The sequence below is a fragment of the Vombatus ursinus genome, unplaced genomic scaffold, assembly GCF_900497805.2.
Source record: "Vombatus ursinus unplaced genomic scaffold, bare-nosed wombat genome assembly UNPS02007284.1, whole genome shotgun sequence".
Taxonomy (NCBI): Eukaryota; Metazoa; Chordata; class Mammalia; order Diprotodontia; family Vombatidae; genus Vombatus; species Vombatus ursinus.
In genome coordinates this window covers 17987735-18013450 of record NW_020947062.1, presented here as the reverse complement: position 1 = coordinate 18013450, position 25716 = coordinate 17987735, and the positions used below count along the sequence as shown (strand labels likewise).

Here is a 25716-nt window from a genome sequence, read left to right as displayed (position 1 = left end):
CTTTGGAGATACAGGCTACATGCCAGCAACTAAAGCAGAAATAGCATTTTTAATCTACAAGTGGCAGGGCTTACATTTGATAAAGAGTAAGTACTGATATATTCACAAGTGTTTTTGTTTGCAGTGTATTAGGTAGAGCAACTATCTCCTCTCAAAGACAGTTAAAATGCATTTTTAAAGGTCATGCAATATCTAAGTCACAATCTACAGTAGCAAAAAAAAAAAAAAGAATCTGCAAAGCTTTCATAAATCATAGTTATCATCTACATCATTCACCTTCCCTCCATCCACCTCATCCAGAAAATAACAGGAGATCTCAGAAAGTTTTTCTTTCTCCAAAATAAGATTAAATTCATTTGGGCTGAAATATAATACCTAAACGAACAGCAGACTTAAGTGATGGAAAAAATTTGTCAGATATTCCTATAAGATAATTAATCAATTGATTGATAAGATAATTATATAAGACACTCAGGCATTTTGCTGAACCACATAATTTAACAAACCCTATTATTTCCATAACTACATTTGTATGTTACCATGATCTGAAATTTGGAAATGGCCTACCTTGAATTCACCAGCAAATATAATCATGTACAATTTACTCTCTCACACTTGCTCTGCCTTATTAGAAACCTTTGACTTTTCTTTTTTCCTCTGGGGTAGAATTTTATTGTTAATTTTTGGGTTTAAATTTCATGATATACTTACACTGTTTTTTTTTAACATGTATCCGAAAAGCTGTGGGAAATGGCTGCATTTTATTAAACTCAAACACCATCCCCCCTAACCCTTTGTAATGCTATATGCTACAAATTTTCCTAATAATCAAATTAAAGTGCAGCTTGTAAAAACTGACATCATTTACCTACATTTAAATTCTTTTGGACTCAGTTACAATTTTTCTTCACATTCACCAAAGAGTTAATAATAGCCTAAAAAAAAAACCTGTCAAAATGAACACCTCAATTTTTAAAGGTTTTTTTAACATCTTCTAATATACCTATGAATTATCAGTTTTATGAAAAATGAAGGAACTGAACAGAGAACTACCCCTTGATGAGAGTTAGAGTTGATGAGAGTTGGCATCAGAAATGATGCCAACAACAACAAAAGACCTGAGCTTTACCTTTAATTACCTTGAAAAATATCTGGTAAGCAATAAACTGAGTATAAAATAAATAAATAATAGCACTGTTTGAATCATTAAGCAAAGCTAGAATTATAGAAGTGAGAGCTACACTGCTCTCTCACCAGAAGAGTAACATTAAAGAAGCTACATGGTATATAGCAGCAATGTGGTGAATTAAGCAGAGATTATAACCCAGCCCTAACAGTAATTCATAGCTATCATCTATATGAGGCAAATCCCTTTCCCTCTCTAGACTGCCATTTTTCTAGCTACAAACATTGGACTGTGTATCTCTAATATGTCTAACACCACATCTAGCTTCAAATATTACGGTTCTTTCTAACTTGGCCCTTCTTTGTTCTAACATCAATAAGATTTTGGAAACTTTGCTGTGTTTAAAGGAAAAATAAAAAGAAAGGTAAAATTTATGTTACCAAAGGTAAATAAGCCTCTAAGACTCTCACAGTCTGCAATTTAAAAGATCTTGGGGTTCAATAAAAACTGACACTAGCAAATCTTCCCTAATTCTAGCTCTTCCACTACCACTCCTTCACTCACCTCAGAAAGATCTATCTACTCATACTTCTAATAATCTTTGCTTCTTTCCCATTGATTCTACTCTAACTCTACTAGCATCTGGTTCCTAGAAGATCCATTCAGTTCTTTTATGCTAACTAGAGGTTCCAGGGATGGGGAGTATTTTACATTGATCTAGATCTAACATATACAGTTAATCTTCTAGACTATTTTCTCTTCTCCCTTGCATGCTAATTTTTAAATGTTTTATTGATGATATTTTTTACACCAATATCACTTCCCAATAACCCACATCCTCTAAGAACTCTCTCTTATTATCCAGAAAAAAAGTTCAGTCAGTCAGTCAACACACTTACTATGTGCCAGGCACTGGGGTAAATGCTAGAGATACAAAGAAGAGCAAAAGCAAGTCCCTGCCTTCAAGTGGTATACATTCTCATGGCAGAGACAATATGTAAATGACTATGAATCTATAGGATAGTCATATACATATATAACATACACACATAAACATAAACATACACATAGAATACATGAAGGTAATCTGAAAGGAGAAGATATTGGCAATAAGAGAGACTGGGAAAGACCACTGAAACTTGAGGATGCCAGGGAAGGCAGAAGGTAAAAGTAGGGAAGGGAGAGAAATCTCCCTGTGAAATAACCAGGGCAAAGGCAAAGTTACAGGAAATAAGAGTGTCACATTCAAGGACCAGGATTAAGGTATAAGAAGCCTGGAAAAATAGGAAGGGGTCCAAGTTATAAAGAGCTTTAAATAAAAGAAGACTTCACATTTGATTTTAGAAGTAATAGAGTACCACCGGAGATCATGGGCTTGACATGGTCAGACTGATCCTTTAGAAAAATAAGCCAAAAGAAATAGGCAAAAATTCAAAGCAGGAAAATCAACTAGAAAGCTATTGCAGTAGTCCAGAGAAGCGGAAAAGAGGACCTGAACTGTGGCTTTATGAATAAAGAGAAGGAGTTAAATACAGGAGGATACTGTGAGGGCAGAAATGACAAAATTTGGCAGTGGACTGGAAATGTGGTGTAAGTGAAAGTCAAGAGCAAAGGATGATACTGAGGTTAGGATGACAGTCATCCTAACTGGAAGGATGGTGGTATCCTTGACAATAACAAGTAAGTTCAGAAGGGAGAGGGTGTGAGAGGAAAAGAGAATGAGTTCTGTTTTAGACATGTTGAGGTTGACATGTCTACAGAAGAGCCAGTTCAAGATGTTGAAAAGGTAGTTGGAGATATGTGATTTAGCTCAGCAGAGAGACTAGAGTGGCTATATAGATGTGAAGAGATACATAGACATGGTAAGCATCTGTATTGAAATGATAAATGAACTTGTGGAAGCTGATGAGATCACCAAGTGAAATAATACAGAACAGAAAGAGGAGGTCAACGATAGAGGTGTTATAGGACATTCATGGTTAGTGGGCATGATACGGATGAAGAACCAACAAAGGCGACTGACAAAGACAGGTCTGACAAGAAGGAAACCCGGGAGACAATAATGTCATGAAAACCTAGTGAGAAAAGACTATCCAGGAGGATGAGGTCAACAGTGTCAAATGCCGTAGACATTCACTACAAACAGGTCAAGGAGGATCAGGATTGAGAAAAGGCAATTAGAGCTTTATAATTAAGAAATTGTTGGTGACTTTGAAGGGAGCAATTTCAGTCAAATGGTGAGGTCAGAAGAGAGAGTAAGGGGATATGTTAAAGTCTCAATCCTAGATGGCTTTCTTATGAAGTTTAGCCAGGAATGGCAAGAAAGCTATAACACAATAAGAAACAGGCATTGTAATTGCTATCTTGACAACAAATGCAATGTTCCACAACTGTGGTCCGCCATCTCTCTAGCAAGAAAAGAGAAACAGACACCCTTTATACTTTAGTTTCCAAAACTATGGTGTATATCTGCATTTGGCCAATGTAGAAATAATGTAGAGCAAGAGCAAGCACTACAAATAGAGTCTCAAAGTATAGATTGACCAAATAAGCTCAAGGTCAGTTTCTTAACCTTTTAGGGGTCACTGACCCCTAATATGGTATAGCAGTATGGTGAAACCCATGAATCCCTTCTCACAATGTTATATTTAAATGCATAAAATAAAATACATAGGATTACAAAAAGAAACCAATTGTATTGCAATGTAATTATCTTTAAAAAAAAAAAAGTTCACAGACCCAAGATTAAAGACTCCTACTCTAAACATTTAAATATAATGCTATCAGAAATATAAACCACAGTCTGATCCCTGTTAGGCATCTTCCATGACAGATTCTAAAGAATTGTCTCTTTTTTCACATAAGTATAAGCATCACAAAACCAAGTAAAACAATTTATAATAGAGATTATCTGACTTGAAATCACTGCTATAACAACACTCTTATAACATACCTTTGAGGAGCGAAAATTACAGATTCGTTCACAAATACAGATCCAGAAAGAAGAATATACCAACATCTGGCAATGGTTTCAGGGCTATAAAAAAGAAATATTTAGTCACATTTATTTAGTCTCAATACTAGGTGAATTCAAACTTTATGCAAGTCATTAAAAGTCTTCATCAATAAGTGCTCTCAGTATAATGATTTAAAGAAAATTTTTAATTTCTAATCAAATGGGATATACTACTCAGATTTCTTCAGTATCTAGATTACTACACAGGTCAAAACTGTTCAAAATTACATTTAACTGACAGGGTTTATTAACTCATGTGGCTAAAGTACTTTGGATACAGCCTAAAGGTCACATATTCCATTTCTATATTGGCTACTTAGCTTCATAGAAACAATATTCTGTTACGTAGTAAATACTAACTCTGGTCTAATTACAAAATAAACCAGAAGAACACATGTGAAAATAAACCAGAAGAATACACGTGAAGAGTCATGTCATTTCATAAAATTACCAAAAAAAACCCCTTTAAGTTTCTTCCCTACTGATGATGGTCTAAGCATGTCTGTACTCAAAATACAATATTTTATATATACACCCAGTCCCTGAACACTTAACATTTGTGTATGTAGGCACTGTTCTAAAATCATGATATTTAGCAACAGTCTCAATATTGGGTGTACCAATGCCATTAAATTGGAGACCCTAAATAAATTAGGTAGCTAAAAAATTCCATTCATGCAGGTATTGACTTTTTTTTTGTTTATCTGGTTTTTCTTTGGCAACTGGTACCAATCTGCCAAAATGTAGACCTAAAAGTAATCATGCTTTACAATTTTATATAATTCATAAAGGACCAAAACAAAATCAATCACTTCTAGTTGTTCATACAATTTTTGTTCTATAACAACTGATACCAAAGGTAAAATTTAATAACAAAACATTAAAGCCACTCAAGTTAGTAACACTTACCAAAAAAGAATTTGATTGCCATTATATCTTTCATACCGTGCTCGTGCAGATATTAACCTGATACACAAAAACATAAGTTAAATCTTTTATAACAGACTATTATATTCAAGTTACATAGCTTAAAGGACTACCTTTGGCAAAAACTAAGCTATCACTGAGCAGTGTTACATTATTAGATCCAATCAGTTGTAAACCTCATCTTCTGTTCAAAGTAGCACTTCCAGATATATTTTTTAAGTCATATTGTTGTGTAATATGATATTTACGAAACTTTCCTTTTTGACAAATCAAACTTATCAATTTATCACTAAAACACAAAGTATAGCTTAGTCTCTACATTTTAAAAACATTACTACTTCAGGCCACTCATGCTCTTTCCCCATGTTGAGCCCTTATCTGACACATGGCAACAATTTAATAATTTCCATTATCCAGCAGAAAATAAAAAACTCCCTGCATATCTACAGCATTAGAGCAAAAGGCACCAAAGGCTAGAGTGAGAAGCTTTTAAGAATATCATGGTTACTGAGGGATAAAGGAGGTCATCTCTGGAAGTTACAATCAGCTGGACAAGAAAAGAGAAAAGAGAAAAGCAGCCAGTCAGCCACAAGCAGACAAGAAAAATAAACCAGCATGGAGGTAACACAATCACAACAAAAGAGATGAAACCAGGACACAATCTGAGTCCACATCTAGACTACTCAGTCACCGTTTACATAATACTCAATTCCAAAGAGCATAGATCATAAAATTAATAGAATCAAAGGATCATAAAATTATAACTAAAAGCTAGAAAGGACCTTATATGTCACATAGATTTTTTTTTAAATGAAGGAACTGAGGCTTAGAGAAGTTAAGTGACTTACCCAAAGTCACTGATTGGGACAGTCAGAATTCCCACTCAGGTCCTCTGATTCTATGTTAAGCAAGACAAATTCAGCACTATTTTAGATAATATGAAATTTCAGACCAGATTCCTCAGGCACCAAGAATGCCCTAAGACTACTGCCCCTGCCATAAGTACATACATGCTCAGTGAATTCACACCAATTTTAACATTAAGCTAAATAAAAAAATAAGCTCCAAATCTGCTCAAAAAAGTTCAAATTATTTTTTGAATATTTACCCCACTGCATCCTACCCCAGACAATAGCTGCCTGTATAGAAGTTAGAAAATTCTTTACAGATCAACTCATATCTTTAAATAAATTAGAACCTGAGCTCAAAATCTGCCCTGAATGTGGGGTCTACAATATTTTGTACAAAGTGTTACAATACTCTTCTTCTTCATTAATATTATTAGCAATAGTATGGATATTTACATCATATATTAAGACTTACAAAGCACTTTACATCCCTCATTTCATTTGGTCTTCAAAACAACTTTGTGAGGTAAGTGTTAAGTATATCATCACCATCCCTCACTCTCCCTCACCCCACACATCCAGTCAGTTGCCAAATCCTGCAGTTTCCACCTCCAAAAAAATCTCCTGACATCCAATTTCTCCCTAATTCAGACAACCATCAGCTTAAGTTCAGGCCCTCATCTCAGGCCTCATGAATGAGATCCCTCACCTGGACTACTTCAATGGTCTCCTAATTGGTCTTTCAGCCTCAAGTCTCTCCCTTCGCCAATCCATCTTCCACATAGCTGTCAAAGTAATTTTCCTTAAGCACAGTTCTAACCATGTTTCTCTCCTGCTCAGTAAATGCCACTGTCTCTCAGTTGACTCTAGGATCACATACAAACTTCTCTATTTGGTTCTTAAAGCCCTTCACCACTGGCCCCAATCTATCTTTCCAGCCTCACTGTCCATTATTTCCCTTGTTCACCCTAGCCTTGTCTCTGTTACTCACACAACAAACTCTACATGCTTTTGAACTTGCCATTCTTCCATACCCCACATGTACAGCATGCACTCCACTCCCTCCTTACCCCTGCCTCCAGAGAATCCTCATTTCTTTCTCACTTCTACATGAAATCTTCCCCTATTTCCCTTCCTCCAATCACTTTGCATTTAACTACTTTGTATTTATTTTGTATTCTTTCTGTACATATTTATTCTGTATATGCTTATATATGGACATACTGTTCTCCCCCAAAAGAATACAAGCTTCAAGAGGGCAAAAGCGATTACAGTTATCCCTTCCACATCACAGGTGTTAAGGGAGTGACAGCCCCATGATCTGGAAAATCTGTGTAAAATCTTTTTGCCTTCCCTTCATACCAGAGAAGTCTTAATTTTTTCTTTTTCTTTTATGGAGCATTTACAGTATCTTATTGTAAAAATGAGGATTAAGTATTTGGTCACAGGCTCTGTGTTGTCTGCTGGCCTTCACATATCTTCTGCAGCTTCCACAAAACTCCCAAAAAAGTCTCATTTAATTTCCTATGCCAATTCACAATATATCAAAAGTGCAATGGGTAAAGTCATGATGCAAAAGGGATAACTGTAATTTTCTTTGTATCCCCAGGGCCCAGCACAGTGCCTGTTATATAGCAGGTATTAAACAAATGCTTATTGATCAACTAATCTCCCTCGTACAAAAGAAGCTCAGAGACTGGCATAGTACAGCATATTAGATATAGTATTCTAGAATTCAGAATGAGGCAGACCTGGGTTCAAATTCAGCCTCTGATACTTGACAGAACTATAGATTTGGAGCAGTCAGGGACCATAGAAATCAGTCTCTAACAGGACCAGGTCCTCTTTCCTTTAACCCCAATGTGGTTAATCTAGTTCTTTTCCTAAAAGACAAAGAAGCTAAGATTTGATTGACACAGGAGGCTAAGGCTCAAGTTATCGAGCTGTTGTTGATATAGTTTCAAGCTGTATTGATATGGCTTAGTATTCAACTAAGGCATAAAAAGGCCCACCTGTATTAAGCATAGGCCCTTCAGACTTGGCAGGCACCACAATCTGTCTTGCTGACCAGAACAGTTTCCACACATAGGTGAGGAAAGGCCACATCCTGTATCCTAGTTCAGTATCCTTTCTAAACTTTGACCTATCAGTGTTTCATTTAATTCCAATATGACACATAAACTACCAGAAAACTGGCTTGAGTTAGGCCTGGCCCACTCAGCAGTCCAATCCTTTCATTTATAGGCTAATAAACTAAGACCCATAGAAGGAAAAGCAATTTGCCCAGGGACACACGAGTAATAAGGGACAAAGATGAGACCTAAACCCAGGTCCTGCACTCCAAATCTAGCATTCTTTCCACTAATGGCTAGGTGACCTTTGGCACTTCATCTCTCAGCCTTAGTTTCTTCATCTGTAAAAAAGGGATAACTATAGTACTCATCGCTTTTGTGAAGCTAAAGTGAGTAATGTATTTAAAATGCTTTCCAAAGTTTAAAGTGCTATATCAAATGTTAGCTCTAGTAAGAGTCAAGATACAAACTCAAATTTATGCTGACCGCAACTACAACACTTAGACCTATACCAAACTCCCTGCAATGTTAGTCAAACTTTTCTTTTCAAAAACCCTTCCCATAATCCCCAAGTGTCATTAGCAAGCAAGCTGAACTAACACCCCTTCTCCCAACCAAAAATAAATTCTTGAGTTTTCAAGTATGTTGTATGAAAAAAAGCTTAAAAACACAGGGATGAAGTATCACTGCCTTAAATTTCACTTCTCAATTTTTTCATGAGTAAAGGGGTCTAGTGATGCCTGCTGGGCCTTGGGAATAGGGGAAATAAAGGGCAGGCAGCCTGTAGCAGACTGTAAACCTTTGTTGGCAGGGCTGTGGGGATTAAAATTCTCCAACCTACAATGAAAGAGACTGAAGCAGAGCTCTGAGCCAATGGCATTTTATTAAAAGGGTCCATGGTCCCCTCTAATGAAGTGGACCTCAGATCTTCCTCACAATCTGAGATCCCTCCTTCCAGGACCTTGTTTTTAATAGGGTTTGATACCCAAAAACGCAAAAGAGGCATTGTAAAATACAGAATTTCATTGGTCACCTTGCTCTTGAGGACCAAAAATGACATATTAACAGGAAGGGTCTTGGGTTGGGTGAAGCATGGGGCATCTCCACTAACTGGTCATAAGATGGTCATCTACTCATGTTGGACAAGAGAGAATGGTCTGGAAGTACAAAAATAAGTTGGACTTTCCAATGCATCAAAACATCCCGCCCATGCTGGGTTTGGAAACGGAACTCAAGCAAAGCAAATGGAGATATCTTTGTCAGAATTCTTGTGGGTATGCAAGTGAGCCTCATAACTCAGGTCTTCTGGCTCCAGGCCTGATGCTTTTATTCACTGTACCACTTAGCTACCCAGACCTAGAAATGCCAAGGAATGGGTATAATGATGATTCTTCTACCCAACACCCCAAATCTTGTACAGATAAAGAAATCAATAGAGAACACATCACTTTCAAAGGCAGAGAGCAGCATCGAAATATATTATCATTATCATCGCCTCTATTAATCACAATCTAGGATGAGGCTTCAACTATAAGTGAGCAGGCCACTTATATCCTTCAGGTCTACAATATATCACTAGATAAATCACACTTTTTAAAAATACCAAATGACTATTACAAAATAAAGATGATTTTTTTTAAAAAATCTGTTAAACTTATTTGTTCATAATAGTGAATTTCATAATTATGACAAAATCAACTAAAAGTTAGGAGTTTTGATATATTTTTCACTATTACAGATTTTTTGTATAACAACATTTAATCTGTATTCAGTAAGCCCTGTCTATGATGAAAATCACTAAAGGGAAACAGCTTTTTATTCCTTCTAGTGACTCATATTTTTCTTCTTATTCTGGGGTGTTTATTGGCTACTATTTACCTTAGCTGATGTTCCCTGAGATTTGACAAAATCTCCATCCCATGAAGATAAGAATAAATAGTATTTAAATCCTGTAGAAAGAAAAACAGAGACTTTAGGTTTTCACTCAAATAAAAATTTCCAAGTACAACGAGGTCCTCCTCCCTCCTTTGGCCCCCCCCCCAACACGCCCCACACCGGTCTCCACATTGATTTGGACTTTAGATTTCTGGCAATCTCAACCACCCAGGACATAGTCGTGAAATCTGCAGTTAACTGAAACAGATCTTTTGATGAGCGCTGAGTTTGGAATCAAAAAGACCTGAGTTCAGATCCAGCTTGAAACACCTACTAGCTATGCGACCCTGGGCAAGTTATTTAACCTGTCTGCTTCAGTTTTCTCAACCGTAAAATGGGGATAATAACAGCATCAATCTCCCAGGGTTGTTATAAAGATCAAAAAGGTAATATTTGTAAAGTGATTATCCAGTGCCTGGTGCCTATATAGTAGGCACTACATACTTATTTCTTCCCCTTTCTCCCTCTCTTTAAAGGTAAAACAACTGTCACAAAGCTCATCAATTCTACTACTCAAAGGAGGCACAGAAAACAACAAGAGCAGCTTGTGGCAAATAGTAGAGATGGCTGGGATTTGGTGCCCCCGTACCAAGGGAAGTTATGGAATGAGTCTTTTGCTCTACCCTCTAGCCTTCTAATCAAGAAGGGCTGAAGCAAGAAGCAACTAAGGGTACTGATGAGTACCAAGATGAGTATGAATGTGACACTTATGAAAACACGCTGAGGGGAGAGAAATCCAGCAAGAGGGATGGGAAAGGACTCATGAAGGAAGCACTATCTTAGATGAACCCTGAATGTTGGTTGGTATTTTAATAGTTACAGATTGGAAAAGAAGACAACAAGAAGAAATCTCTGACTTGTTGCTGAGTCAATTACCAAGTCCTGTCATTTCTACCTCAATATCCTTTGCACTAGTCTCCTCCTCACATTCACTTTAAAACAAACCTGGTTCAGGCCTTCATTCCTTGTCTTTTGAAGTATAATATTAGGCTTCATTATATCCAGTCTCTTCTGTCTCAAAACCATGCTTTTCATGGCTTCTAAAGTAATTTTCCTAACATTTGGGTCCAAACACATCACTTTGATATTCAAAATCGTTCAGTGGGTCCTAATTTCCTACTATAAGCTCCCGATCTTATCATTCAAGGCCTTACAGACTGGGGCTCTACCTTTCCAGCTTCATCTCACCTTACTCTTCATGCATGCTATCCTACCGACTGTATTCTCTCACTCAGGGTACATTTGCATAGACTTATACTGTCCCTATACATCTGTGAATCGACTAGATATTTCAACCTATTGAAATCTTCTCTCTCTTCATCACACAGCTTAGTGGCTTCACCTTAAAACAATTCTGAATAGAAAGGGACTTCAGAGGTCATCTAATCCAATCTCCTCACTTTACAAATACAAAAACTGAGACTCAAAGGGGTAAAGTGACTTTTTTAAGGTCATGAAAGTGGTAAGCATTAGATTTCCATTTGAACTCAGGGTCCTCTGATACCAAAGTAGGTGCTTTTTCCAACAAGAAGAGATTCCCTTCTGTCCTTGAATTTATCTGCAGCTCTGCTTGGTTTCAACTCCACAGAACAAGATTCCCCTCCCCCCTAAGGAGCATCCTGTGGTGTTCCCTTCCCTTTCCAGGTTCCTTTTGTGCGTTGCCTTCACCCACTAGACTGTAAGCTCCTTGAGGGAAGAGACTCTCTCTTTTTCTTATTTGTATCCCCAGTGCATAGCATAGTGCTTAGCATAAGAGAATATGTAAAATACTGGGATTCTAACGACCAAGATAGACAAAGAATTATATGTAGGTTGGCATAATTGCACTCCAATTCAGACTCTGAGTTTGGGTTTTTCATGTATGATAAATTATCCATCATCCAAAATAATCACAAAGTAGAATGTATCAATTGGAGAGCAAAATAAAATACATGGATTAGCAATTTTAAAATAATCAAAATATAAAACATTAAAACACTAAATATAATTCAATATTTTTGTTAATTAAAAGGACAATTCATAAAGTAGGAAATTCAAGTGTTACTATACCTATTTTATACACAAGAAAATTGAGGTTCAAAATCTTACAAGTATTAAATGGCAGGATTAGAACACAAAATCCAATCTTCTGATTCCAAATTAAAGATGCTTTCTACATCACAGTTTTCTCCCAATACAAAAACAATAGAAAGAGATTAAAGGGTTTTGAGCAGAGAAATAAACATGATGAAACCTGTGCATCTGGCAGCACTATGAAGTATAGATCAGAATAGAGAAAGCTGAAACTAGGAAGACCAGTTTGGGGATTTTTGCAATAGGTCAGGTGGGTGGCAAATATGAACTATATTACTAATATGGCAGAAAGAACAGAAAGGAAAGAATGGATTTGATAAATATTGTATAAGTATAATCAATAGGATTTAGCAACTTATTGGCTGCAGTAGGAGAAAGAGAAGAATCCAAGAAAATATCAACAGAACTATGAAGATTAACTAGACCAATTTTGAATATAATCTGAATCTATTAAGAAAGAAGGGTTCATAGCAAATTAGTTGCTCTGATCAAGGGAGTTTTGTAGGGTTTTCTTGTTCTTTTGATGGTTGGTCTTAAAGAGCTAAGAGCTTTGGTTTAAACACGGTAGACTAAATGATTGGTGGTGCTATTAGTAGAAATAGGAAAATTCAGAGTAGTTTCTAGAAGCAAGATTATTGAACATAGGTTTGAGGTACTGGCATGAGGAAGTCTGAAATACAGGTCTAAAGCAAAAGAGAAAAGTCAGGCCTAAACATAAAGATTTGAGAGTAAACTTCATAGAGATGATGGCTGAAGGTACGGAAGTGAATAAAAATGCCAATGGAGAAAATACAGATTATTTATGGCCCTCTTTCATTCTCTTTTGAGGAACATCAACATTTATGCTTCAGAAGACAACCAACCCATGAAGGACACAGAAAGAAGAAAACTAGGATAGCATGTAATCTTAGAAACCAAAAGAGTATCTAGTAAGAAAAGAATATTAAACAGTGTCAAATGATGTGGGGAAACCAAGACGGGACAAGGAATGGAAAATGAAAACCCCATCTGACAATTAGGAGGTTATCAGTGATCTTTAAGAGGGCAATCCCAGTAAAGTAGTAGAAGCAGGGGTGATAAATAAATGGAAGAAAAGTGTAGACTATTCTCCCCCAAATTTAGTGATAAAAGGGAGACAGAGACAGAAGTACCTTTCGTTGGTAGAGTAATACTAGTTAATATTTATTTCTAATTAAATGCTAGATAAACCAATTTTGAATATTTATATTACAAGGATTCCTAACTGTCGCTGGGTCATGGACCCCTCTGTTGTCTGATGAAACTACAGACTTTTTCAGAATAATGTTTTTAAATGTATAGAGTAAAATATGTAGGATTACAAAGGAAACCAATTATATTAAATGTTAAAAAAAATTTTTTTTTAATGTTCATGAACATGAAGTTAAAAACTCCTGAGTTAGCACAGCACTTCTTAAACTGTGGGTTGCAACCCCACATGGGGTTGTGTGTCTGAATGTGGAGGTCACAAAAAATTTGGCGACAATGAAAGGTTTCTGAATAAACAATGACAAAAAATTAATTCAAAATCAAATGTGTAATGAATCCAAGGTGTTTCTGGCAGCGCCTACCCATGTTACATCATGCAACTTCATTGCAGCCTTGATTCTAAACACACAACATGCACACTTTGCACTACACATGCTGTGTCACAACATGCAACGCCAACAAACGCTGCCAGAAACACTTCAGCTTAGATTCAAGACTACTCTGTTATGAATTGCAGTGTTTTTACTGTACATACAAAGTTTTCTGCTCTTACAGAAACATAATAGTTTAATTGCCAAAAATTAAGGTTTTTAATGTTTTCCTACCATCATTTCTCAGCATACAAGTATCAAATTAGTATATCTTTGGATTGGACTATGGCAGAATGTTTGATTTTTAAAATTACCGTTATCTCCTTCTTTTACTGAAAAATAAGTGTTTAACTGCAGCAAGTAAAGACAAAAGCCTTTTAATAATATTTCTCCATCATCACCATTGTATATGTACATTAAGTGTGAACGTGAACTTTTTAAATTAAGCACAAACAAATGTAATTTCATAAACCAAAGCTAGTATTTATTTGAGAAATTATTAGCAATATTCATTTATATTTTAGGACAAAATATTTTTCGGTTATGAATAAGTAGTTAAATTTAGACAGAAGAGGTAAAAATACTGATGACAATACAGCAGAGTCTTTGCTACCAGGTTGTAGCACACCTAAATTGACAAAAAAAGAAAATGTTGGATCATTTTTGTAACATGGATTTACTTCTAATAATGATGATGGTATGGAAAAATTTCTTTGTTTAATTTTTAATGAAGTTTTGGCTATGGAAAGCATGAAACCAGCCAAACTAAAATGGCATCTTAATACCAAGCATACAGTGTGCTGCAATAAACCAAAGGAATGTTCTAAAGGACTTTTAAGATCTTCAAATAAAGAAAAACAATGTTTTGTGAAATTTGTTACTGTCAACAAAAAGTATTTACTTGCATCTTATGAAACTTCTTATTTAACTGCAAAAACTAAAAAGCCCTACATGATAGCAGAAGATTTTGTGTTACCTACTGCTATTAAATGTCAGAAATAGTTCCTGGGAAAAAGTATGGGGATGAAATTTGTAAAATTCTCTTTTTTTTTTACTTTTTTTTTTGTGAGGCAATTGGAGTTAAGTGACTCACCCAGGGTCACACAGCTAGTAAAAATTCATAAAATTCCTTTATCGAATGATACTGTTTCCAAAAGAATTTCTAAAGTTAGTAATGACCAATTCCAGCAGCTTATTACCAGGCTTAAGGGCAGCCCAACTTCGAAATTCAGTTAGATAAAATAACTGATATTTCTAACATGGCACAGTTGTTATTTTATGTAAGATAAGTTATGAAGGAAGCATACATGAGAAATTATTGTTTTGTTGCCTTTTGGAAGGGCACACAAGAGGGGAAGATATATATCTTGAAGTTGATGAATTTTTCAAAAATGAAGGTTTACAGTGGGAAGATTGCATTGGAGTCTGTATAAATGGTGCTGGAGCAATGATGGGCAAGAATGTTGGATTTGCAGCAAAAGTTAAAGTTGGTGGTAATGAACGTATCACTTTTACTCACTGCATGATCCATCAGGAGACACTCATAGCCAAAAAAAATCACCAGAGTTAGATGTGCTTCACAATACTATCAAAATCATTAACTTCATTAAAAGCCATGCCCTTAACAGTCATTTGTTTTCAAACCTTTAGAAAGCCATGGACTCCAGTTACAAAAGCTTATTACTACATACCGAGGTAAGGTGGCTCTCAAGAGGGCAAAATTTAAGTAGATTACTGAAATTGAAAGATGAAGTTGTTATATTTTTGACTGAGCAGAAATCTAATTTTGTTAATTTTTTTCATAATGATATGGTTTTCAAAACTGTTACTTGTCGGATATTTTTGAAAAACTCAATGATTTAAACATGTTGCTTCAATGGAAAAAAATTGTAACACATTTATGTTAAAAGGTAAAACGGAAAGTTTTATTAAAAAGAGTTAACATGTGGAAGAATAGGGTGGAAATTGGTTCTTTAGAAATGTTTACAGATACAGATGATTTTATAGATGAAAAAAACCTTCCCAAAGATTTAATTGTAAGTTATAATCGATCAGCTGAAGTGTTTGGAAACACAGTTCAGAAATACTTCCCTTCAAATTTTGATTCTAAAAAAACAAGTTGGGTTCATAAACCATACTCAATTGAAATCAAAAACGTCAGTCATCTGCCATTAAAAGTTCAATAAGAATTTGCCGAGTTATCAAGCAAACCAGGTTTAAAACTTGAGTTTCCTAAAAAATCATTAAATGAATTCTGACTTGGGATTTAGGGCATATTTTCCAACAATTTTTGAAATGGCCCTAACCATACTTCTGCTATTTTATACTACGTATTTATGCAAAGTGGCATTCTCAGCATTGACGATTATAAAATCAAAATATTGATCAATTCTGGAAAAATATTGAAGATACTCTATGACCTACAGTATCAAATTTTCTCCGAAGATTTAATTCTTTATGTAAACATAATCAAGCACATTCATCTCATTAGTGTGCAAATTTGCTTTTATCTTTAATAAATGGTAAAAGTATATGCATTTCAAAGAACTGTTTTAAAATAAATTTCTTTATGATTTATTATCAGTATGTTTTGATTTGTATACCTATTTTACATACCTATATACCCAGGGTCGCATAAAAATTTCTCAGGCAAAAAGGAATCACAAGTGGAAAAAGTTTAAGAAGCCCTGAGCTAGACAGTAAAATTTCTTTAAAAAAAAAGGAGGGCGGGGGCTGATTATGATGACAGATCTAGGACAGAAAGGAACTTCAGATACCTATAGTCTAATCCAGGGGTGAGGAACCTGGGGTGGAAGCCACATCTGGCCTTCTAGGTCCTCAAGTGGGGCCCAATCTTCAAAGAACATTCCCTTGTTCTGTAAAACTTAGACTCAGTCAAAAGGCTGCACCGAAGGACCTAGAAGGCTACATATGGCCTCGAGGCCACAGGTTCCCCATCCCAGGTCTAATCTCTTCATTTCAGATATGATGAAATTTAGGCCGAGGGAGGTGAAATGATTGTCCTCACAGACAAAGTTAAGTATCAGAGGAGGCATTTAAACCTAAGTCCTTCTCTGACTCCACAGCCAATGCTCTCTCTTGCATACTCTGCTACCTCCTGTCAGAAGTATCAGAAGATGCTTAGCCTATCTCAAACTTCAGTACTGAAACAGCTAATTTTACACCTTAGGCATAGAAATTACCATGAAATGGTTAACTGCTGAGTCATGTAAATGCTGAGTAATTGTGAAATGTAATTGTCTAACATGAAATCTAAACAACAGTTCTACTTACTAGTGCCTACAAATGTCCACAAGAACCCTACAATCAAAGCTAAAGCTAAAAGTCTCTTAAATAAACAATTACTGTACTAAAGTATAAAAAGGACTCATTAAATATGCTAAAAGTTATTCCCAGTTTGGGAGAAATTAGTCTCATAAAAGTTTAATTATTTATATAAGTTTAACAAAATAAGTCTGCCATTTTATTATGTATTTTCTATTCTAATAAAAGGACTGTGATTGAAGACAACTAAGCAATCTTCAGTCAACCAGTAAGCATTTACTAAGTGCCTACTAGCACTAGGCACTGAGGATATAAAAAATGTCAGTACTTGCTCTTATTGAGGCTGGAGTAAGGCGGTCTGGGTTCCAATACTCGCTCTGCCCCTGATATATCTCTACTTCTGTGACCTTGGGCAAGTCCCTTAATATCACTGAACCGTTTCTTCATCTATAAAATATGGGAAATGGGTTCTGTGACGTCCAAGGTCCCTGAATCTATGAACCAATAAGTAAATTTATAGCATTAAGTATACCTGAAAGTGCAAATAATAGGAGGGAAAAAATGTGTATTTTTTTCTATATATTTATTTAGATACATATATATTCCATAGTATATATTTTTTCCATATACCTATAAAAACATACATACATATATTTGTAATGGTTATATTTATAGGTAAATGAAGAATGAGTATTACTTACACAACAAAAATAACATACCAGGACTGGGAGGGGAGCAATTCTGGGCTTAATTATAATAATTAAACCAAAGGTATTAATAAAACTTTTTTTAGTTATAATATTAATAAATAAGGTAAAATAGCCAGGAATCCACAGCAATTTAAGATTTGTGTCTTCAAAGTACTACCCAGTCACAAAAATTTAATTTAACACAAAAATTCTATTTCCACCAAATGTGTAAGACCAAGAACAACTTAAAATTAGCATAGCATCATTATATGCCACAAACTATTCCCTACAGGCTACTCAAAAAACTCTTAGATGTATTATATAAACTCTTGTATATCAAAACTCTCAACTTCCTACTTGCCTAAGAATCCTTCTGAAATATAAACCTCCCTTGATCTGGAGCAACAGATTGCTAAGAAACCCTACTTTTCTAATAGATTCAGATTGTATTCAAAGTTAGCCTAGTTAGTCTTACCAGTTCTTTATTATACTCAGTCAGACAATACTGAATGATATTTGCTAGAAGTTGTCTACAAGAAAACAAAAGCGCCTTAGGACTGGCATAAGAAGTCATATGCTTGTTTCCAAGAACAAGGCAACACATTCATCTCTTAAAACAGCATTTGTCCAGATCAACTGATCTTTCAGTTATGCATAAAATGCTTGGGGGAAGAGGAAAGGGAGCATAAAACAAGGAATTTATATGTGATCCTAGTTTGTGTTAGGCATACCAAAAAATTAATTTTTCTTCCTTTAAAATTAGGGAGGTAATTCAGTACAGCAGGAGAGTACCTGATTTGAAATCAGAGGAACTAAATTCAAATTCTACTTCTAAAGCTTATTTAACTGAGTGACTTAGAAAAGTTAGTTCCCTTCTCTGGGCTTTAATTTCCCCATTTATAAAATGAGGAGACTGGTTTCTAAGGGACCCTTCCAGCACTAAATCTAGAATACGGAAAAACAATCATTAGTTTTATTATTACATCTTCCAATCAGAAGTCTCTACTCCAAATAATCTCCATTATATATTAAGAAAATACCAACAAATATCCCAAATTCAGGTTTGTCATTTCAATTCTAATCAATTTATTACATTCCTAAGTGCAAAGCATTGTGCAAGGTGCTAAAAATACAAAGATGAAAAACAGTTCTTGCCCTCGGAAAAAGGAGCTCACATTCTACTGGGAGGACAGGGAAGAACACCACACAAGAGATAAACATCTAGGAAGGAGAGAGCACTAACAACTAGGAAGATTATCAAAGGCTTCCAGTAGGAAGAAAAACATGAAAAAAGTCAGGGATTCTAAAGGAAGCACTAACCATTAGGACCAGGATGGTTTCTTTGAAGGACATGAACTGAATCTTGAACAGCTTCCTTCAGGTAAAGAGGATGTACATTCTATGCATGAGGAATTGTCCCAGCAAAGGCAGAGGAAAGAGATAGGATTGCAGAGTTACAAAAGCAACAAGCAGGCCAGTCTGGCAGGAATGGAGAGTGTGTGAAGAAGAGAAATATTAAGTAAGTCTGGGAAGGTAGAGAAAAGTCAGATTGTAAAGGGCTTCAATAACAAGGAAAGAATTTGCCTTTTATCCTAGAGCAATATACAGCCTTAGAAGATTCTTGAGCAGGGAAATGGCACAGTCATGTCTACAGAAGATGGAACGAAGAGGGAGAGAACCTGGAAGCAGGTCACTCAGGCAGAAGTCTAGTATTATTCATCCATATGAAAGACCCCAATGGCCTGCCTGTACTAGGGAGGTGGTCCTGTGATTAGAAAGAAGACAACAAATGAGAGATGTTGTGGTGCCAGAACTGACAAGACTTGCCAAGTGACTGGATGTTAAGAGCAGGGAAGATGGATGACTCCAAGGTTGAAAACTTGAATCACAAGATGGACAGAAATAGAAAATTTCTCAAAAGAAATAGGTAAGTTTGGAGAAAGTATGAGTTTAGGTGGAAAGGCAATGAGTTCTATTTTGCACATGTTGAGTTTGAGAGGCCAAAAAGATATCCAAATGAAGATGCTGATGAGGGACTCCAAATCTATTATGGGTAGGAACAGTCAAGAGGAATAAAAAGGTGGGCAAAAATAATTCCTCCGGAAGAGGAACTATGATCAAATTGTTTTACTTACTATAATGAATAACATCATTGTAAGAGCTCTCAGGAAATAATTTACTTGTTGGCATGACATAACAATTCATTATATGACCTTTCTAATAATTAAAAATCAACAATCACTTATTTAAATATAATTCACCCAAAGAAGGTATGTTTATACAACTCTTTACATCTCATCACCATATCTGTAGAGTCTATGTTAAGACAGTTGCTCTAAAAGTAGTTACAAGGTTGATTACTAAGGTAGGAAATAGTAAATTTTAGTAAATGTGTAAATTTTTTTTACATGCATGACAGATCAGCTACAGTTTTTGAAAACAGTTAAAAACAACTATTCCTTTAGGTTCCCAAATAATGTGTATCCTGCAACTTAATTTAAACATTCAAAATAAGTCTGTGCTGCAGCAAGCTATCAGCAGTTTCTTTACATTTTAGGAATAGGATATTAGCAAAACACAAGAATGAAGTCCACCAACTACAAGAAATGCTATTAAAGTAGAAAATGAACAAAATTGGGAATTCCTAAAAGCAGCACATCAGCACCATTCTTCTAGACAAATGTTACAATCTGTTGACGTTTGAAATAAATTATTGCTTAGTGAAACAGTCAAAGAATCACCCTCTGCCATTACACTATCATTGAGAAAGGAAAGGAGCGAGACAAATAATTTTATATCCCCCCTCTATGGCAAACTCCCATCTTCTCCTAATTCCTGTGAAAAGCCAAGAGCTACTTCACTTTTAGTTCCAAATTCCTTATTTTCTCCTTCCCCTATACACTCTGGAAACACCATTCTATAAGCTGGCACATTTCCCTTCATTTCAGAACTCTTCCTTTCACAAGTTTTCCAGTTTCTTGCACTTAAAACTGAAATAAAATTCTCCCCAGAAGACACTACCTGGCCATCCTCTCCAAGGCCCACTGTTCCTTCTCTTCAGCCTACCCACACACAAGGATAACAGCAGGTGTAGACATTCTCCTTGGTTCTCACTTCTATGTATCTCTCTCTCTGTCACTATTACTCAACCATCTCTCTCTCTTGAAATTCATCCCATCTATGTATATCTCTTGATACAGATTGGGTTGAAGTTATCTATAGGGCTCTAGGTCATTCTCTCCCATTTAAGTAGTTCAACACTTGGCTTGGTTTTCCTATCAACCCACCCTTCCCTTTTATACTGAAGGACTCCAATATACAAGTTGATGACCTCTAAAACAGTACTCTCCAAAGCGGGGGCTGGGGATCTCTAAGGAATATAGCTTCATCTAAGTGGAGTGCAGCCTCTTTAGAACCAATCAAAAGGTGGGAAGCAAGATATGCATCAAAACTCCCTGCAACAACCCAATCACAGGGCTCATATCTACCCTTATTTCCCAATAGTGCCCAAGAGTTTCTCTTCTGCCAATACAAGCTCCTAACTTTTCACTTTCTAAGAATGAGATAGCTAGGTGGCACAGTGTATAGAGTGCTAGGCCTGGAATCAGGAAGACTTGAGTTCAACTCTTGACTCAGATACTTAATTACATGACCCTGAGCAAGTTATTTAACCTCTGTTTGCCTCAGTTTCTTCAACTGTAAAATCAAGATAATAACAGCACTTAACTCAAAGGGTTATTATGAGATTCAAGTGAAATATCTGCAAAGCATTTAGTACAGTGCCTGGCACATAACAGGAGCTATCCCTTCTCTGCTTCCCCTAAGGAAGTCACCTCTCAAGGAAGTTATAACCTAACCTAACCACGCACAAGAGCTATAAGAAATTTCCCTCTCATCCCCTACCCCCAAATCACCCCATGGTTGTTGCAGACATTCCTCAGAAGGCAAGCTCTGGTCTTGGGCACAGCGACCAATGTGTAAAAATTCATCTCCCTCCTTTTAATTTTTGTCAGGACAGAGTAAGTCATACAGATGAACAAGCATGAATTGTAGTATGGATCACAAAATTCACATACAATTCCATACAAAACTCATCCATATTCTAAATTTGCCTATGCCTTTGCAGAAGCTGTCTCTCAGGCTTGAAATATACTCTCTCCTCACTACTACCTTGCTCATGTGCAACCTCTTATAAGAAACCTTTCCTCACCTTCTCCTAGTAATTAGTAATAAGACCTCTCTCCTCCCTCAAATGAATACACACATCTCTATTTACATTTTATATGCTCCAATAGAATGAAAACTCCTGATCACAAAATCAAGTCGTTTTCTACATCTCCAATTCAAAAACCTCAGAAAAAGGAATTCTGTGCCAAATACAGAGTAATTAAAATTAAGTCTATACAATAATTAGACAGAAACACTTTAGAAAGTACCAACCAATAAATATTTACTAAGCACTTACACAGAAAGAAAAGGCAGATGTGGCCTCAAGGAATTTACATTCCAATGGGAGAGAAAACATGTAAATACATAGGTAAAAACAGGAGATGCAATATACAGAGTAGAAGGTAATCTTAGAGGTAACCTCAGAGGCACTAGTATGGGAAAGATCTGCAGCAGATGGTAGAGCTTAAGCTAAATTTCCATGCAACCCTGGGAGTCTACAAGGCAAAAACAAGGAAAGAAAGCACTGCATTCCAGGGAGGCAGCTGGAATGATGTGCATAAGGAACAGCAAGTAGAGCAGTATGGCAGGTCTATAGAATTCATTAAAATTAAGGTGTCTTCTGAGGGGTATCATGTGAAAATGAAGCATGTTAGGACCTAAAGAAACACAGATTCCCCCCAAACATTTGAAATGAAGCTCTAAAAACATACCAAGATTAATGATGAAGAAAAGGAGCTATAAGCTCCTTTACCCATTCCAGGACCCTAAGGAAGCACAAACAAGCCACATTAAATAGAAGACAAAGTGCAGTATATATCCAGAGCACAAGACAGGGCCAGATCGGTTCACAGGGCTGGTCCCAGGCAGCCCTGCCTGAGCCACAGCAGGAGACAGGGCCAACCTGACAATCCACCCAGAGACACAACAGAAGACAGGGCCCAGGCAGCTGGAAAGGGTGTGGCAGCCACAGAAGAGAGGACCAAGCAAAGCACCTAGGAAGCCTAATAAGTAGGCAAACTGATCCAGACCAGCACCCAGGCAGTTTAGTCCAACTACACTCCCTAGGCATCCTCACTGGAGACAAAACCAGACTGGACAAGCCGGGGGGGAGGGGCGGGCCGAGGAGAAAAAGGCCAAGGTGCCACCTGGGAAGATAAGTAGGTAGCATCTTACAAGAGGCCACCTATCAATACAATCAACAATATTTCGTCAGAGTTTGTCAGATTCCCAGTAAGAAGAAGCAAACTCCAGACTGTAGAAGGAGACGAAGAAAGAACCAAAGGTTAAACCTATGCTGAGTCATCAGGAGACAGAACTAAAATCCAGAAATTCCTGTAGAAGCCTGGGCCTAGGTGTTAGCCACAATATCCAGAACCAAGCACGACCTGTCAATACTATACAAGAGAATGGGTTTAACAAAGAATGACCACAGCACAAAGCTCCAATACAGAAACTGAGGATGAAGATATGAGCAAACAGAAGAAAATGCCAGAACATAGTGAAGAACTACTATGGCTTGAGAGAAGCCCAAGAGGTAACCCCAGAAGAAAAAGAGTAATGCTGCAAGAAATCTAAGTAAAGCTTCAGGGAAAAAAATATCCTGGCCATAATACCTGGAAGAAATGACATAAAAATCAGAAAATATAATATATTAAATGACAAAACACCTAGGAAGGGGAAAAAATTGTAAGGTGAATTAATAGCTTACAACATAATGAAATAAACCTTACCAAAAATTAAACTGTAGGAAAATCAATAAACCAACCAGAAAGCAAGGATTCCATTGAACAGAAAATATTAAAATAATTTTTTTTAATTTTAAAGAAAACCAATATACACACCATCAAAAACTGCTGACCTGGAAAATAAGTCATGGAGATATTATCTCAAGAATAATCAGACTAGTATTTAGCCTAAGCAAGCCTGACATCCTCCCTTGTGCTCCTCAGGCCCTTGACTCCTCTAACTTCCCCCACTGACTAACTGACTAGCCTGAATGGCCCCAGTCATGGCCTTCTACTCATCCCAAGTACCCAGCTCCACAAAAAGTACTGCCAGCCATGAAGAAGCTGAGCTTAGTGGACATGACCATTGGTTAGACTTTCGGCTTTCCTGCCAGTTGGCTAGGTCTTATCCAACTTGGACAGCTACAAATAACAGGAGGAAAGGAAGGGGACCCATGAATTCTTGTGATCTAATAATTTGCCTAAGCCTTTTCTGACCAGAAATTCTTCTCTGAATTCCTGATGAGTTTACTAATCATGACTTCTTGCTATTTCTATAGCAATCTCCTGGGACCAGACATATTGGTTTTTAGGTCCTGGCTCAGTTAGACAGGGCTTTTATCTGTTACAATGAAGACTATTTAAATCTCTAAGAAAAAAAAAATCCTGGATACTATATTTCAAAAAACAAAAACAAAAACAAAACAAAACAAAACACATAATACTGCCTACATGTGTTAGAACCAGAAGGCAAGTGAAAATGGAAAGAATTCAGCTGCCACTTTTTGAAAGAAACCCAAAATGAAAACTAAACACCCAGGCCCAGGAACATCATAGCCAAAATCCAAACCTTCCAGTATGAAAAATAATTCAAGCAAACAAAAAGAAAGAATTCAATTACCAAGGAGCTACAATCAGAATCACACAAGACTTGGCAGCTGCTACTTACTACAAATGAGAAAATAGATTCATGTACAATATTCTAAAAAGCAAAAGATAAAGGCATAAACCCAATCATTACTTATTTAGCAAAACTGAGTATAATATATATGGGAGGAAAATGGATTTTTAATGAAATACAGGATTGCAAACATTCCTGAAGAAAAGGATAGGACTAAATAGAAATTATGAAATGCAAATCTAGAAGTCAAGTGAAACACATAAACATAAACACATCTGATCAATTAGAAGGGACTAAAAGAGGATTTTTTTTTTTAATCTAATGGAGGGAGAAGAAACAAGTCATCACAGAACCCTAATATCTTTAAAAGTCATAATGAAAGATAAATATGATAGGCAAAGGGCTAGAAGATGGTTTTGTTCTGTTATGATGGTCTTGTTAAAAGAAGGAAATGGGAGGGAAGAGTAATATGCTGGGGAGAAAAGGAGGAAAAAGAGGAGGCAATTTACTATATCACATAATCAGGTTCACAAGATGAAGAACATACAAAAATGGAGACAGGGTAGAGGATAAGAGGCATTCCATGAACTGTACTCATCTGAACCAGACAGATTTTGGTACAGAAAAACATCAAACTCAACAGAGAAATAGTCAAGGACAAGGAAAAGAGAGAGTGTAGTTCAAAAGAGAGAAAAGTATCAGAGAAAGAGTAATCATTTAAAAAAAAAAAAGAAAAAAGAAAACCAAGTAAATACCGAAGTAGAAATTGTGAAAATCAATGAATAAATCAACAAAATTGGAAGAAAAAAAAAACTGAATACTAGATTTTTAAAGAAGCTAGTAAAATAGATAAATTTAACTAAACTGATTTTTTTAATAGAGGAGAAACCAAACTATTTGTACCAAAAATTAAAAGGGGGAGTTAATTACTATTCAAGATAAAATAAACTATAAGAAACTATATTGCCCAATTGCATGTCAACATGAGTAAGATGAAATGCATATTTAAAAACTATAAAATATCCATATTAGAACAAGAAATAAATTATTTTAATAACTTAACATCAAAAAAAGAAACTGTGAAAAGGCCATAAACTTACAAAGAAAAAAAAATCCTAAAACTAGACAGATGTATGTTAATTTGATTAACATTCAAATAAAATGTGTATGTGTTTGAAAGAATCCTTCCAAATTCTGTTACACAAATGGTCTAACACAGGGAAAGACAAAGCAGAGAAAGAAACCAAAGACCAACAGTCTTAACGAATATCTAGACCCAAAAAGAAAAAAAAAAAGATATAAGCAAAGTGGCTTTATATTTTGTTTTATATTAAGAATACATAAATAACAAA

General features: G+C 36.0%; 1 protein-coding gene across 5 annotated transcripts in view; it reads right to left on the bottom strand.

Annotated features, from left to right (window-relative positions):
• RAPGEF6 (Rap guanine nucleotide exchange factor 6) overlaps positions 1 to 25716 on the bottom strand; it is a 222343-nt gene that overhangs the window by 182001 nt on the left and 14626 nt on the right. For all 5 annotated transcript variants that reach the window (XM_027849145.1, XM_027849148.1, XM_027849146.1 and 2 more), the window contains exons 2-4: positions 9868 to 9938; positions 5052 to 5108; positions 4080 to 4163 (exon numbers count right to left, since the gene is read on the bottom strand). In XM_027849145.1, the coding sequence (XP_027704946.1) occupies positions 4080 to 4163; positions 5052 to 5108; positions 9868 to 9938 (212 nt within the window). The remainder of the gene's footprint in view (positions 1 to 4079; positions 4164 to 5051; positions 5109 to 9867; positions 9939 to 25716) is intronic.